The sequence below is a fragment of the Anabrus simplex genome, chromosome 5, assembly GCF_040414725.1.
Source record: "Anabrus simplex isolate iqAnaSimp1 chromosome 5, ASM4041472v1, whole genome shotgun sequence".
Taxonomy (NCBI): Eukaryota; Metazoa; Arthropoda; class Insecta; order Orthoptera; family Tettigoniidae; genus Anabrus; species Anabrus simplex.
In genome coordinates this window covers 274,859,779-274,875,872 of record NC_090269.1, presented here as the reverse complement: position 1 = coordinate 274,875,872, position 16,094 = coordinate 274,859,779, and the positions used below count along the sequence as shown (strand labels likewise).

At 39.6% G+C, this 16,094-nt stretch overlaps 1 protein-coding gene across 1 annotated transcript in view; it reads right to left on the bottom strand.

The window, feature by feature from the left end:
- Nucleotides 1-15,605, bottom strand: part of LOC136874834 (neuronal acetylcholine receptor subunit non-alpha-3) — a 66,300-nt gene extending 50,695 nt beyond the window's left edge. Inside the window, exons 1-3 of the mRNA XM_067148514.2 lie at nt 15,553-15,605; nt 13,809-13,972; nt 4,663-4,707 (exon numbers count right to left, since the gene is read on the bottom strand). Of these exons, the coding sequence (XP_067004615.2) occupies nt 4,663-4,707; nt 13,809-13,972; nt 15,553-15,604 (261 nt within the window). The 5' untranslated portion in view covers nt 15,605. The remainder of the gene's footprint in view (nt 1-4,662; nt 4,708-13,808; nt 13,973-15,552) is intronic.
- Between the last annotated feature and the right edge of the window lie 489 nt (nt 15,606-16,094).

Here is a 16,094-nt window from a genome sequence, read left to right as displayed (position 1 = left end):
GGGTGGCGTATTTTAAGGCTGTCGTTATTCCAACAAAAATCGTTCCCAAAAAGCCTGATAGTTGTCGTGGGGGTGTCAATGTTGGTGATTATTGTTTTAAGAGGAAGTACAACTGGTCAACCATCCCCGAAGTGCCTAATTGATATGGGTATAATCAATATAAATAAAATTAAAATTTTGCCCCATAGTTCACTTTTACTCGGACTGAGTATAAAAATATCGAAAGTAGATACATTTCAATTGTAGTCAGTCTGCCTGTTAGTTCGTTCGTTTGTTTGTTACCATATGGCGGGAATTTATCCTAACTTCGTATCGTGCACTAGACTATATATTACATAACTGGTGTATACAGGGCACCAAAGCAGTAAATGTCAATTTTTTCATTAATGCAAGCTTTATCGAAAATCTGAACAGTCCTTCACAAGGTGTTCCACGCTCTCTTTTTGAGTTCGACAGGAGATTTACAAAAAATCCACTTCATTTCATCTGAAGTGACCTGTCATTAGTCGCTTCAATTTAATCTAGTCCTCCCTCTTTAGATTTAACCCCTGTTGTTTCTAGGAGGGACCTGTAACACATTGGTGGTTAATTGGTGCCGAATTCCAAACCATACCATCAGCACCAAATTTGACTGAGGTGCGGCGTGTTGACAACCCCCATGATGGTGCACGCTGGACAACTGACTGCTAAAGCAGGTTGGCTGAAGTTCCACAGGTATGTCAGCCGAACTAGATCATAGATCTCTTACGGCCATTCGAAACAAATACACAAGAAAAACTTTAAAAAAGGTACTTTTCAAAGCCAACATACAAAAAAAAAACGGACTTAGTGTCCGCATCCTCCAATTAAATGTAGAAGGCTTATTAAAGAAGAAATGTGATTATACCAGCAAATTAGGCACTGAAAATAACATTGACATTATAGGCCTGCAACAAATTGACTTGACTGAAGAAAAATTTGACATCAGAGGAAAGATCGCAGGATACAAAGTGATAGCAAAGCTCCCGTCATCCATCCTTGGATAAATTGTATATACTTAAAACAGTCTCCCTGATATTAAAGATGTGACCTGCCAAAAGTTCAGTGACATGGAACTATTCACTACTGAGATAAGTGGCCCAACCATTGTACCAATATACAAACCACCGGACACGAAATGACCAACATGCCCCCTACTTCTACTGCCTACCCCTTGAATTTATGTAGGGGATTTAAATAGCCGCCATACCTTCTGGCACTACACAAGCAATGATGAAAATGGAGAGAAACGGCTATGTGGAATGAAGGACGTAACTTACATCTCAGTTTTGATGTTAAATAAATCAAAATATTTCCCTTAGCCAGATGGAAGACTGACACCAACCCTGACCAGGATTTGTCTCCATAGATGAACAGAAACTCTCCCTATGTCATCAATGAAAGTCCTAAAAGAAACTCCAAAACGTCAGCCCCACCCTGCAGTCATCAATATTATCCTTGATATCCCAGCCATGAGATCCATTGAAAAATAAAAGTTAACTCGGAGCAATACAGTAGGGAAGTGGACTGTCATCTGCGATGGATACCTCCAATGGCTGAAAACTACAAGCGAATTGTGGGAGTAATCTTTAGCTTAAAAAAAGGTCCATACCACGAGGATTTAGAAAACACTACATTCCATGCTGAGGGTGAATCTGTATAAACGATGTATGAAGAATATCGGAAAACTGGTGATCCGGTAACTGCGAAACGACTACTAGACAAACTAAACGAAGGCAGAAAGGAAAATTGGAAACAACTGACTTCTCAACCCAACTTCACACACTCGAGTAGGAAGGCGTGTACACTCCTAAGAAAACTTGGTACTGCATCAAACATCTGCCACCAAGAACCAAGGATAACACCATCTCAAATGGCACTACATATCAAATCACGAGCCGAGAAATTGCCTGTAGACCCAACCACAAAACAGAGACAGAAGATGATCTAGAAGACACAGATAGTAAATTTCAAGACAGTATCTCTTCCTCAGATCCATTCAGTCAGCAAGAAATACATGAAGACATCAAAACTCTGAAAATGGGGAAAGCATCAAGACTAGACGGAGTATTTCCAGAGATTATACGACGTATTGCACGTATTGGAAAGCATGGAAGAACATGTCTGAAGAATGGAATATCCCTCCAGAGTTCAAGATGGCTCATATCACAGCAGTCCTTAAGTATGGAAAAATTACCAAACAATGCTTCAAGTTACAAATCAATAGCATTTTTCAGCATTTGCTTCAAACACTTGGAAATCGTAATTTTCAACAGAATACAGGGAATAGTTAATAACATAACACCGGCACCTCAGGAAAGTTCCCTAAATAAACGTAGCTGCAGTGAACAGGTACTGTCATTGACGTCTGACGTCGAATCAGGGTTCCAGAAGAAGCTAAAACATCAGTAGCGTTTGTCGACTTGTGATACAGTATGACTAGGACTGCTGCTTAACCCCTTGGAGGTTACGGCGCAATATATTGCATGTAGCGGTAAGTGCCGCTGTGTTTACTGCACAATATATTGCTTGTCGGAATTTGAAGTGATATATCTTCGTAACTGTATGTCTTTGAACAACGATTGAAAAACGGATAGCTCGCGACATCTGTTGGCTATTTTCTGAAGTCGTTAGGTTATTGTTATCACCATAGGGAGCGCTGGAAATTAAATGTTTTTAAGCGGATGTCTTCAGCTTTAGCGAGTCAATTGCAAACAGTTGAAAATGGCTGCGCCAAGTCGAGCTGACTTGCTTACAAGCGACGATACAGTTCATGAAATTCTTGTGAATAATGAAACTGATTGTTCAGTATTTGAAGACAGTGATGAAGACTATGTGGGAGGTATATCTGGAAATAATTCAGGTGGTAAAGACTTAAATGAAAGTGAGGATGAGGTCTTATAGCTGCCACATCCGAAGTAAATTAAGGTAAATAAAGGTAAAGAAATGGTAAATAAAGCGCCTTATCCCCCCAAACGAACCAGGAAGAAGACCACCTTCAAGAGTGTGCCATGTGTGTGCTCACACATCAAGAAAGGCGAAAAGGAAGACAAGGACTATCTACCATTGTAAGAAGTGCATTAAAACTCTTTACTCCGTATCTTGTTTTGAGGATTATCATACCAAAAAAACATTACTAAAAATGATGTTTCACAATGTTTGTACTTAAACTAGTTGTTTGATGTCTTGTTAACATACTGTGTTAAATTAATTCATTTCATTAATATATTGTGCCTCTTGAGGGTCGTTTTACAAACATGTGCAAAAACCTAAATTTTGGGGTGGCCAGTGGGCTAAGAAACCTGGCTCTCAAAGGGTTAAACTCAGAATATAAGTGCATTGAAATAAATTAACCACCCAAATGAAGGATATGTTAACAAATAGTTCCTTCAAGGTCAGTATTGGGTGTAACATAAGCAAGTCATTCACAATAAATGACGGACTACCTCAAGTATTTGTGCTATCCCCACTACACCTCAACTGGTACGGCAGTGAGATGCCTAATACCGTCCCCACCAAATCTGATTAGTGTTACGAGGAAGTGTTTTCGTAGTAGTACTTTACCTTAATACAATAATCACTAACATCATCTTCTTGAAGGCTCAGAAGTCTTCCAAATTTCATCTGATTAGCCTAAAGTGGGGATCGTTGGTCAGTTGTACCTCTATTTAAAGCACTAAATACAACCACCATCATCACATCTTAGTACCAAGTTGCGAAATGTTTACACACCAGGTAGATTCTGGGTTCTTGACCTTTCGAGCCATTAAAATCCTACATTGAGTCCGGCTAAAATATCTAGGAGTATCTGTAAGTTCTATTCATGCCATATTTTTTTCCATCCTAACTTTATTTTAAATCTAATACAAATATATTAAATCACTATGTTATAAGGGACAAAATTCTTTTGCCCAACTGAAATAGGCTTCAGAACGCACAGAAATGTTAGGCATATTTAATTTGATAAACAGGAGATCGTCATGAAATGTGAAGCTATAAGGGTGAAAACGGTTAATAATATGTTTTAGAAATATTTATCCATTATTTCTTTTTGATATAGGATTTGTTCAGGCTTGTAAGGTCAATCGAGGAGCTATTGGTATGAGAAGTAGCGAACAAGTTAACACAGTCAAACGCTGTGGATGTTTTCACGCTATGTGTTATTCCAATATCTGCAGGTCTTCTGCCTAGGCAGCAGTCACCTTGGCCTGCCTTGGCTAAATTACTACTGAAAAATGCGTAGCTATAGTGTAATTCATTGCACAGAAATAACCAAATTCGCATCAATATGTCCTAACGTAGGTTTTTTATTTTAATTTTAGATCGTACCGATTAAGGCAGATCTTATGCTGAATATGGGATAGGCAAGAGAAAGGAAGCAACCACGGCCTTAAATATGGTACATCCACATTTAGTTTGTGTGAAAATGGGTAACGGAAAACCATAATCAGGGCTGGAGACAGTGCGGTTCGAACCAACTATGTATCGAATGTAAGTTGACAGCTTCGTGACTCAGACGACGAAAATTTAATTTTTTCCAACAGTAATATCAATATATTTAAAGAACCTGTAACTTCATCGGAAATATGTGCAAATTTGTAACAATTCTAACCTTGCTAATTAGATACAGACTAAATTACTTACCCATATAGTCCAGGCGTTCAGATACAGCACATTGTTACGTTCTTCCTGTAACAATATATATTACTATTAAAATTATGAAATGTTAAATATTTATTTATAATTTAGATTATTATACTTCCATTCAAAATAGTTATAAAGTACTTCATGCAATTTGCCATACGTCGCACCGACACAAACAGGTCTTATGGCGACGAGGGGATAGGAAAGCGTTACGAGTGGGAAGGAAGCGGCCGTAACCTCAATTAAGGTACAGCCCCAGCATTTTCCTGGTGCGAAAATGGGAAACCAAGGAAAACCATCTTCAGGGCTGTAGACAGAGGGGTTCGAACCCAGTATTTCCCAGATGTGAGCTCACAGCCGTGCGCCCGGTATTTGGAATATTATGTACTTTATAAATTACTAGCATTTTTACCCATTCTTCGCACGGGAATTTGTAATGAATTGCAAGTTTCCTTAATGAATTTGAGCGACGTTACATGCCTGTTAAAGCGATATTTTTCTACGGAAGCACGCGGCAGTAACGTGAAGTACGATAAAGCCGAACAAAGTCCAGATACAATGAGAACGATTACAGAATTTATTGTACACTCCAGTTCCTGGTCCGAAGTTTTGCGAAATTCTCCATGCTTCTCAGTTATATTTTGGCGTTTCTCTGACCACTGGAGTGGAGCTGTGACTGAAGACACATGAAATCCATCGTTCATAATCACCTCTCTTGTTATCTGTTCTATCGAAAAAAAAGTAAATTTGCTGTTTATTTCTTCCCGCTAATCACCGTGGACTGACATACACCAAGTGTTCTGCTGGACTTGGACTAAAAATTCAATGTTTCGTAAGCATCTCCGTTATTATCCGTCATATGATAAATACGTATATGGTATAAAACAACGGAAATGTCATCAACTCAAACGTTTGTAATATACAGTCTTTTATAGGTTTGATTTAACTCCAAGCGATACTTTGATGTCATATGCACCTGATAAACAATCCTGAATGAGTAGATTACAAATACGTAGTTTGTTTGAAATATGTATAGTAGTTTTCCAGATTTAGCAACACAGGTGGATAACCTCGCTGCCTTCCCCCAATGCACTGAGTTTGATTCTGCCTCAGATGGTAGGTGAACAGCTGTCGCTCGTAGAAAGCTGGAAATCTGCAAAGTTCGTGTCAAGACATCTACCTTTACATAAAAGAACTCTTGCGGCACTCCGGCTCTCCGGCGTCTTCGGAAACCTTGGGGCGTAATCCAACATTATTAAAAGCATTCCCAGACGCCCTAAATCGCTCTCGAAATCTGTCCGCATTCTAGCCGGCCTCACGTTCAGAAGCATTCTTAGACGCTCTGGGACTGGACTGGCGTTTTAAGCTTTGGAAGACGATTTTCCAAGGGCAGCTCATTATTAGTGCCAATAGTAAAAGCACCAGTGTGAGAATTTACCCACTGACTCTTAAGTAAAGTCTCAGTTAACGGCATATTATGCCACTTAATCAGCGAATTCATAGACTGTGAAGGAAAAATGCACGAAATAAATAGTGCGTAGCATCGCTCAATGAAATGAGAGTCCAGGTTTCGGGAGAAGCATTCTCATATATACTGAGAAATTATGGCCGAAATTAAGACAGTTAAGAAAGTTGATGATAATTGAAGATAGGATAATAAGTGAGGACACCGGATAGGACATACCATGTGGATGTATTTGGAAAAAAGAAATGTCACTCAAAAATTCTGATCACATGAGTTACTGAAATTTGAAAGCGAGAACAAAGTAATCAGATATGAAGATGACTTAAGATGTTAAGGCGCAAGGGAGAGGCAAGAAAATACGGAAGAAAACGGAAGTAGAGGAGAAATACAGTAAAAATAATAGCAAATGCAAGAAAACAATTACAGCGTGGAATAATATACACCGCGGTACTGTTCAAATATTAACAACCATTTTAGAGATAAATTTTCATCAAGGTTGGTAGTTGCCCATTCAGGTTTTGAGCGAGAGTAAAATAACAATTTTGGTTTCCGAAAACTCCTGTCAATTCTGGGATTTTGAAATGGTATGGACCTAAAACTTACATTTGACAGATGGATTCTAAATATGAAGTTTGGATGAAATATTTCTAATAGTTGTCCAGTTGTAAGAAATCTGCTATACGCGCACCCGCTTTTGGGCTATGTCCGCTGTGACTTTTTAAAATCGTCCGCTAAAGATATCTCCCTTATTAAACCTCCCTTCGAGAAGGTACACATCGTAAAATGTTTAGAAATAAATTTCCATTACGGTTGGTCTGGAATATTTTGTCGGAGAGTAAAACCACTCTTTCGGTTTCCTATAAACCCCCAGTCATTTCCAGGATTTTGAAATAGTATGGACTTTGAAATCAACCTTTGTACAGGTGGATTCTAAATATGAAGTTTGGTAGAAATATATCCAGTAGTTTTCCAGTTATAAGAACTCGGACAAACAGATAAAGAGACAAACCGACAAACAGACAGATACTGTAGCTAAAAAATATGCAAATGGTCATTACTACACCTTAAATGGATAAGCGTATGAAAATTTCGACAAAATAGTTAATGTAATGACACACGGTCGTTACGATTTTATTTATATAGCTGCAATTCTGTCTACGATAGGGAAAGCATTCTTTCGTTGTAAGTCCTATTTCATGAATTAAATATTTGACTTGGAGGTTCTATCATAATTTAGGAAATGTGGAAGACAATATTAATAAGGAACACTCAACTCGTTCGAACCTAGAATTTCGTTCGGTTGCATGAGTGGTGACGTGGTGTTCCTTCAGACATCGTAACGGTTTGGGCACAGAGTGATATTTAGAGCTGTTTTCGAGTGTTAATATTTGGAGCTGTCTGCTTTGTGCCCGTTTGCACTGCATCTAAACCTGTAGCGAATAATGGAACGAATATTAGAAAATGTGACAATGTAGTAAAATTAAGACGCGTATTTCACGTTGTGTTGGCACTTCGTTTCTTTATGTTACGCATGCTAGTTGTGTTTGTCACAGACATGAACATTATTAAAACAACTAGCTGTAACACCCGTCGTTGGCGGGTCAATCACTTAGCACGTGCATGATGACATTTTTGTCCACCCTTCATACTGTTCCCCTGAGGCATGCCTCTCACTCTCAGCGGCTTGCCGTGACGTACTCGCTTCCTTGCCCTCTGTGACCCTTTGCAGTTTCATATTGTTTGTGTATTACTGCTGATCCTCATTGTATCTCATCCTTCTGGTATAAAAGCAAGACAAGTATAGCGTTAATATTTTAAAAAATCATACAGATCTGATGTGCACTGTTTTAGGCTCTTGGACTTAAACTTGCATACGACTGCCACGGATATGACCCTTATAATACATCGAGTTGTATGATTTAGGCTCTTTCTAAATCATCCCTTCCTGCTGAAAGGTTTTGAACAACATAGTGTTACGATCCTACTCGATCTTATTCTAAACTGAAATACCGATCCACCCATCCATTTTCCCGTCATGCTAGAACAGATAGACACATATTTAAACTGATTTCGACGTTCAATGACGACAGTATTCTTGTCAGAGTACAATAGTAACCGACTAGAATGTCGCATTTAAAAGTAGTGCTATCATTAGAAATGCTCGATGAAATTAAATACGACAGAATTTCTCACGTTTCATGAACGGTACCACGCTGGCGTTCAAATAATTCCAAGTACCAGAGCTGAAATGATCCGACTACAGAAAGCGGTGGACACTGCTCTTTCGTTTTCTGTTAAGAGTGCACACTCCTCATTCCTATCAGAGTCTCATAAGAGGGAGTGAATAGCGTACCAGCAGTTATCAGAACATGTATTGACAATTAATGGCAGTTTCTTATTATTTACTTTCAGTAGGTTTAGCTGTTGTTTGGAAGAACTACGTCCTATTTCAGTAAACGTAAGGAAGCTGGTAAATGTAAATAACTGTAAAGTACATGTAGACCAATAGCATGAGGTCACAGCTTGCCTTTTTTATTGAGAGTTTATAGCTGATTATAATTTTAATTATTGATTTGTTTTCTTTTGATATTTGAGACGCAGTGAACGTCTCGGGGCATAAATGTAAATGTAAAAAGGATTTAAATTAAAGTCAGAAACGACTATATTCATTAGATAAGGGGATTTCAAAGTGTACGAAAACATGCCGTCATGTTTTCTCTGATTTATTGCATGAACTGTGGATGAGAATATGTGTTGGTGGAGATTGGATCCACAACTTTTGTTAGCGTCATCTTTATGATTATTTGAATGTAAATATGGGTGTGATTTTGTGATTGGTTCACGATTTTCCTCGCTCGCAGTTTCGTATTCCAAGTTCCGAATGTTAGAATAAGTTTTCTTTAAATCCTGTTGTTGTTATTATTATGAAAGCGATTTTCTCCAGTTAAAAAGGTAAGATATTTAAGTAACTTTCATATTTTCAGACATGATCTATGTCTACGTGGTTATTTCTCAGTTTCTAGTTGTATTATTACATAGTTGGCCATTTTATTTAAAGTTTAACGTTGCGAACGCGAGTGCTCTGGTAGGTGACCAGCGCGGTGTTGTTCCTTTTCCTTGAGAGCGAATGTTAGACAACGTCATTTATATTTGTATCAGTTTTTGGCAACTTTAGCTCATGTGATATTTTGTGTGATGATGAGCAAGGGGACGCGTTCCTCATTTTGAAAGGCCTGCATTGTCTTGTTTGTGTAACTTGCCTCGGGTAGACTTGTGAGCAGCGTGTTTTAAGAGTTGGACCACGGATGTTTTGGTATTTGCTGCACCTTTGGGAGACTGAATCTCCGCATTTGAGTCATTCCGCCGTGTGGCAGGCGAGGACGATATGAGTTTCTACAGAAGAGAGCTTTTTGTTTTAGCGGCCTATTTGTGTTGATTGTATTGATGTTTATCCATTTCACTTCGGTTGATGCTGTAGACGAGACTTTTATATCGCGGCGCTTAGTTTTTGACTTATTCTTTTATGATATGTCCCCGCTGTGTCATGTAATCTTTTGCAGAGACCAACGTTGAGTAATATGTTGAAGGCTAAATACTACTCTGTTATTTCCTTGAATTTTGTGTCATGTAATTTATTTCAGGAAACCACGTTGATTTATGCGTGACGTTTTAAAGTCCACCAGATGATTGGTTTTGTGTCATGTAATCTATTTCAGGAACTTACGTTGATTAGGAAGTGATTGCTCAAAGTCTCATTAATATTTTCCATCGAGACTGTATGTGAGTGAGAGTTGCATGAATGCGGCATGCTTTTTCTTGGTGATGCCTGGAAAATATTACAACATGTTTTTGTTCTTTGATTTGTGTATATTTTGCCATTTATGTGATTTGTATTAGTGTGTGGTTCCGATCGACAGTGTTTTTTGTGCTGATGCGTTTACTCATTATCGAGTTGTGTATATTAGTAGGACGTTTTACCACTCAGCATAGATTTATTGTGTACAAATAGATTAGTTATTTTCACCCCAACGAGCATTAAAACACGTCTTTTCTTTAAGGTTAGAGACTCCCACTGCAATGCCAAGTGTGCAGGAAAGGGGAAATACTCATCTAAAGTGGAAAGAATTAACAAACCACCCAGAAGCGTCGTATGGGCACGCAGGCCACAGTGTTAAAGTGCTAAAATTTAGGGATCCTTGCAAATGATACGTGTGTCGACATACAATTCTTAAAATTTAATATATTTTTGATCCTCAAGATGAACTCTACAAGCTTTGAGAAAGATCTGAGTCATGTATTTTTTATCACATTTGATTATTTCGCTTCTTTTCTTCGTATTTTCTTGTTTATTTTAATAAACATGTTTTCCTCTAAACTGATGTCATGCCTCGCCTTGTATTATTTATATCTTTTAGTTGACCTCGTCTTGTCCATATTAGATGTATGTTTCCATCAAATCTAGGGTGTTTTTTAAGTTATTTTTTCATAGTTAGAACTGAGAACGCCTGGGAGCGGCTGACTAGTCTGGGGCAGATTACCTTGATGGTAGAAAACGGGGACAGTAGGTGTGAATAGAAGAGATCTAAAATCTTGCTATTGGCTGTCTAACGAAAAATTCACAAATGTAACTATAATTACTTTGCGTTGATACTTTTTCACACCGTATATAGTTATTTTAAAGGGATTGAGAATTATAAAAGAAACAAATATTGCTGCTTTATCGCTTTTCCCACATCTGGTGGTATTGTGGGTGCGAACTGTGTCGCACATATGGATTTGGGCCTGATTTACAACTGGGTGCCCTTCCTGACACCAACCCTATCTGGAGGGATTTATTCACTAGTGCGTGTTTCTTTGGTGGTTGGTAGTGTGGTGTGTTGCGTTGTGTGGATTTAAAGGGAGTATGCAAAGATTAAAACCCTGTCCCTGAGACAAAGGAATTGACCAGATGCGATTAAAATCTCCGACCCAGCCGTGAATCGAACCAAGGATCCAATTAACCGAAGGTATCAACGCTGACTAAGGAATCGGAAAGTATCAAAATCGAATATTTTGGTATATTACATTTTCATAACAACATAATTTAGAATGTTCTCATTAAATTGGTGAATAGGTTGTTTAATAACTCGTTCAAGAAATACACCAGGCACATATCCAAATGTGGGACACAGTTCGCACTCACAGTTCCACCAGGTGATGGGAAAAGGGATAGAGGAACAAGATTGTTTATTTTTATAGTTCTCAATCCCCTTGAAATAACTACACACGGTGCGAAAAAGTATCAAGGAGTTTAACATGCTTCTCTGGAAACACCAGAATGTTAAAAACTAATTGATGTAGAAGACTGTGGTTTCAAAGAGTTTGTATAGACAACTTCATCCTTTTCGGTGGCAGCACTGCCTGGGCAAGCACGGCTGCCTAGAGTGAAATATTTAGTTTTTATTTAAATGTTTGGTATTGGTGAATATTCATTACGAATTCCTAGCATCTGGTGTTTTCAACCCATCATGTATCTATATCGCACAAACTTCTGAACTGATAATATTATAATTTCCTCCATCGCTTTACGATAGGATATTGTTCTATCCCCAGCTCTGTTTAACATTTATGGGGAATGTATCATGAGGGCAAGCCTGGACGACTGGTGTTGCTATAAAAAGTTTGGGTACCGAATAAGAAACCTAAGAATGGCCGATGACATTACACTCTGTACGCAATCAGTAACATACATTAAAAGAACCCTAGACAGACTTAAGAGTGAAACCGAAAAAACACAATTAAGTTAACAAAGATAAGATGATGATGATTATCTATCGAGTTGGGTCGCTGTTACGAAACAAACGAGCGAGTGGACAAATATACTTATTTAGGCTCTGTTGGAGAAAAGGATAGTAATTCAACAGAAGAAATGCAGCGGAGAATTGCACTAGCAAGAGATGCTCTATCAAAGCTTACTGTCATCTTGAAGGGTTATTCGATAAGCAGATGCACTACACTAAAAGTGCTGAAGGTTCTAGTTTTTCCAATTTGCCTGCATAACGCAGAAACTTGGACAGTTAATGCAGAAGATATGAAAAGAATTGAAGCTTTCGAAATGTGAGTGTATAGGAACTTGCTAAGGATATCGTGGAGGGAGAAATGAACTAACGAGTCAAATCTCAGTTAACTCAATGTGAAGAAAATTCCATCCGCCACCTGTTACCAGATACTTCTGCAATATTTTGGTCATATAGTACGTTGGCAATAATTCTTCTCCTACTTCTTCAGCAACTTATCCCACACTACAGTATGCAGGGTCGCTATTTCTGATTATTCTCATCGTTCGTTCTCCGGCCCGGGCTACTTCAATATTTAGGTTCTTTTCCATATGGTCTCCTGTCAACTTGCATGCGTATAATCTATCCAGGATAAAGCGTTGTTCAGAAAATAATTAAGGGACAAATATCTCGAGGAATACACCATGCGAAGGATTGATCAGGTGAAAACGGGTCTAATAGAATGCTGGGTGAACTAAGTCACGAAGCAGAAGATTGGATGCCAAAGAGGCAACTAGTCAAACATGTTCCATGATAGGTCGCCAACTTATATCACCGAAAGACAGAGCTAGTGATGATGATATACAGTAATATAAATTATTCTCAGAATTCTGTATGATAAAGGTCACTTCTGATTCAGTGCATGTAAAATAGATGCTAAATATTTCAAATTTCATTCTACAGATGTTTCAGAGATAAAGAGACATGCATTTGATTATTTTTACATTACAGTAATAACGGCCATTGACCTCTGGAGAGAACCTTGTACAGGTCTTTCTAATTGTCTCCCGTGGGCGACATGAGGATGTGACCAAACCTAGAATGAAATATAATATTAAAGACGGCACAAACACCCAAATCCCAAGCCAGAGATAATAAGAAATGAAGGTTAAAATTCCTAGTCCAGCAGGGAATCGAACAGAGGGCCTCGTGGAGCAAAGGCCAGCATGCTAACCAGTTAGGCGCAAAGCTGGAAAATGTTAAACAGACAAGTATCAAATGTGTTTTAAGTTCAGTAATTCTTGTGTTTGTCCATTTTTTGCTAGGGGCTTTACGTCGCACCGACACAGATAGGTCTTATGGCGACGATGGTATAGGAAAGGCCTAGGAGTTGGAAGGAAGCGGCCGTGGCCTTAGGTAAGGTACAGCTCCAGCATTTGCCTGGTGTGAAAATGGGAAACCACGGAAAACTATTTTCAGGGCTGCCGATAGTAGGATTCGAACCTACTATCTCCCGGATGTGTGTTTGTCCAACCCTTGTCCACTTTCTCTTTGGGGTCGGGTATGAGGTGAGATGAATCTCTCATGGCGAGTTTTATGACCGGATGCCCTTCCTGACGTCAACCTCATTAGAGGAATTAATTAGATGAATGACATAATACATGATAGTAGGAAGGTAGAGCCTACTCCTGTCGAATAGCACCAAGGGGTCTGCTCAATGCTTAACGTCCCCATCCGACGGATGAATCACCATCAACAGAGTAATTCTTGTGACTTAATGTTATTGTTTCTCAAGTACTCTAAGTAATGAAAATACGTAATGATTAAACCGAACCTAAAGTTCACAAGGTAAAATAGATAAGGGTAATCAGGAAAGAGATCGCATATTTTACCTAGCATAAGAAAAACCATATGGAAATACTTACGAAGCGGAAGTGCTTTAGCCACAATTTAACGGAAACGGTGACAGTGTCTGTATGTTTCTTGACGGGTCTCACTGTCTTGTCGTAGCCACAGAAGAGTGACTTCTTGAGTGTAATGGCTTGGGATTTGTCGGAACATGTTTGGTCTCCTTGTACAAGGACTGCTCCTGAAACGAAGATATGTCGAATTGGTTTTAATAAATGATAACTCATGCACAAGTCGATATACTAATAAATGATAGTCAAAGTGTAAAACGTGACCGACCACAGAATTAACCACTCAGCTCACTTAGTGCCGAATACTGGTAGTGGAATCCTTTATTGTCCACTCTCAAAATCTTCATGGGCTGTGTAGAGATGGCTTTGCTGGATTCCCTGGCTATGATTTCAATAGGTGAGTACCAGGTTAAATACTGGGGCAAAGGTGACTGGCCATAGAACTAACCACTCTAGCTCACCTAGTACCGAGTAGGCCTACTGATAGCGGAACCCTTTATTCTCCTATCCTTCACGGGCCTTCGTAGCATGAACAAGGACAGCTCTGGTGGTGGTGGTGATTATTTTTAAGAGGAAGTACAACTAGGCAACCATCCTCTATATAACACTAATCAGAGGGAAAATATAGAAGGGAACCGACACTTCGAAAAATGAAGATATCGGCCAAAGAAAGACGAGGGCCGCGAACGGCGTGAAAATGAAAGACTCCCTAGCCCTCGCAAACCTAATAGCGTCGGGATCGGAAAAGAACAAGAGTTGACCAAAAGAGGTCGGATAGGATAGATGAAAGTGAGGAGCCTGGCACAAGTAAGTGGAAGCAATGCCAGGACTCAGCTAAGGGCCCCGTGGTCGCCAACCCACGCTCCGAAGTTCAGAGCCCCTGGGGCCCCTTTTAGTCGCCTCTTACGACAGGCATGAGATACCGTGGGTGTTATTCTACTGCCCCCACCCACAGAGGGAACAGCTCTGGTGGCTTTGGCTTCAATAGTTAAAAGAGTTCCATGTTAATTCGTGGGTGCAAAGGCCACCAGGAATAAAACCCTTTATGCTTAAGTGACGGGAATTTAAAGCTTTTACCTTCAATTCGCCGGACCCGAGGTGTAGGAGTAGCGTGCTTTCCCTTTACCCGGAGGCCCGGGTTCGATTCCCGCCCAGATCAGGGATTTTTACCTAGAACTGAGGTCTGGTTCAAGGTTCGCTCAGAATACGTGATTACAATTGAGGAGCTATCTGAGGGTGAGATGGTGGCCCCGGTCTAGAAAGCCAAGAATAACGGCCGAGAGGATTCTTCGTGCCGACCACATGACACCTCGTAATCTGCAGGCCTTCGGTCTGAACAGCGGTTGCTTGGTAGACCATGGACCTTCGGGGCTGTTGCGCCATGGAGTTTCCATTTTTCCTGTGCAGACTTGGCTTCAAATAAGTGAGTACCAGGTTAATTGATAGAGGGTGGGGGAGGTGGCCTAAGGTGGTCGAGAAGGTCGTAACCACCATATATACATTAATGCCGAGTTTACGAATAGTGGAAACCTTTATCTTCCACTTTCATTACCTGTATGGAGATGGCTTTGCTACTTTCGGGTTCAATTGGTCCTTACAGTTTATCTCTTGACTCCTTCTGCCTTCAGTACGTCTCCACGACACACATGTTGAATTCTTCCCGTTTCCAGTAAATGACCTCGTTAAATTTATCAAATGTTGTATAAAATAACTTGGATTATGCTGATAGCTAATATCATGATAGACTTACCTGCAGCAAGCAGTACGAAAGGTAGAAGGCCCCATTGAGGTAAAGGCAGCATTGCTGCAACAGACAGGGCTCTACTGTTTATGAGATGGTGATTTTTACATCTTGAATGATGTGAGCTTCCTCGTAACACAACACCGTAACGCCCACTTTTATCAGCTACTCCCCTCGTCAGATAATGCACTGAAGGCTCATGTGCAGACTTACAAAAGCATGATATTCATATGGTGATCAAAAGAATGATCAGTTATGAAAGATGAAAGTTGCTGAATAAATCTAGTGAATCTGATTCAAGACAAATGCTAGGTCAAGTGATGCAGGCCCGTGCAGTGCCAAGTTATAGGAATCCGCTTGGTGGCCTAGCTCGTCACACTTCCGGGGCGATGACAAATGTCTTGAGAGAAACACTGCGAGATAATAATAATCCCTTCAATATGGAGTGTTACTGAAATACATTTGGCAGGGAAAACTGTAGATAACTGTCACAGACTTGGACAAGTCACTGAATGAGAATATTATTTAGGCCTATTTAAAATTATCCTATT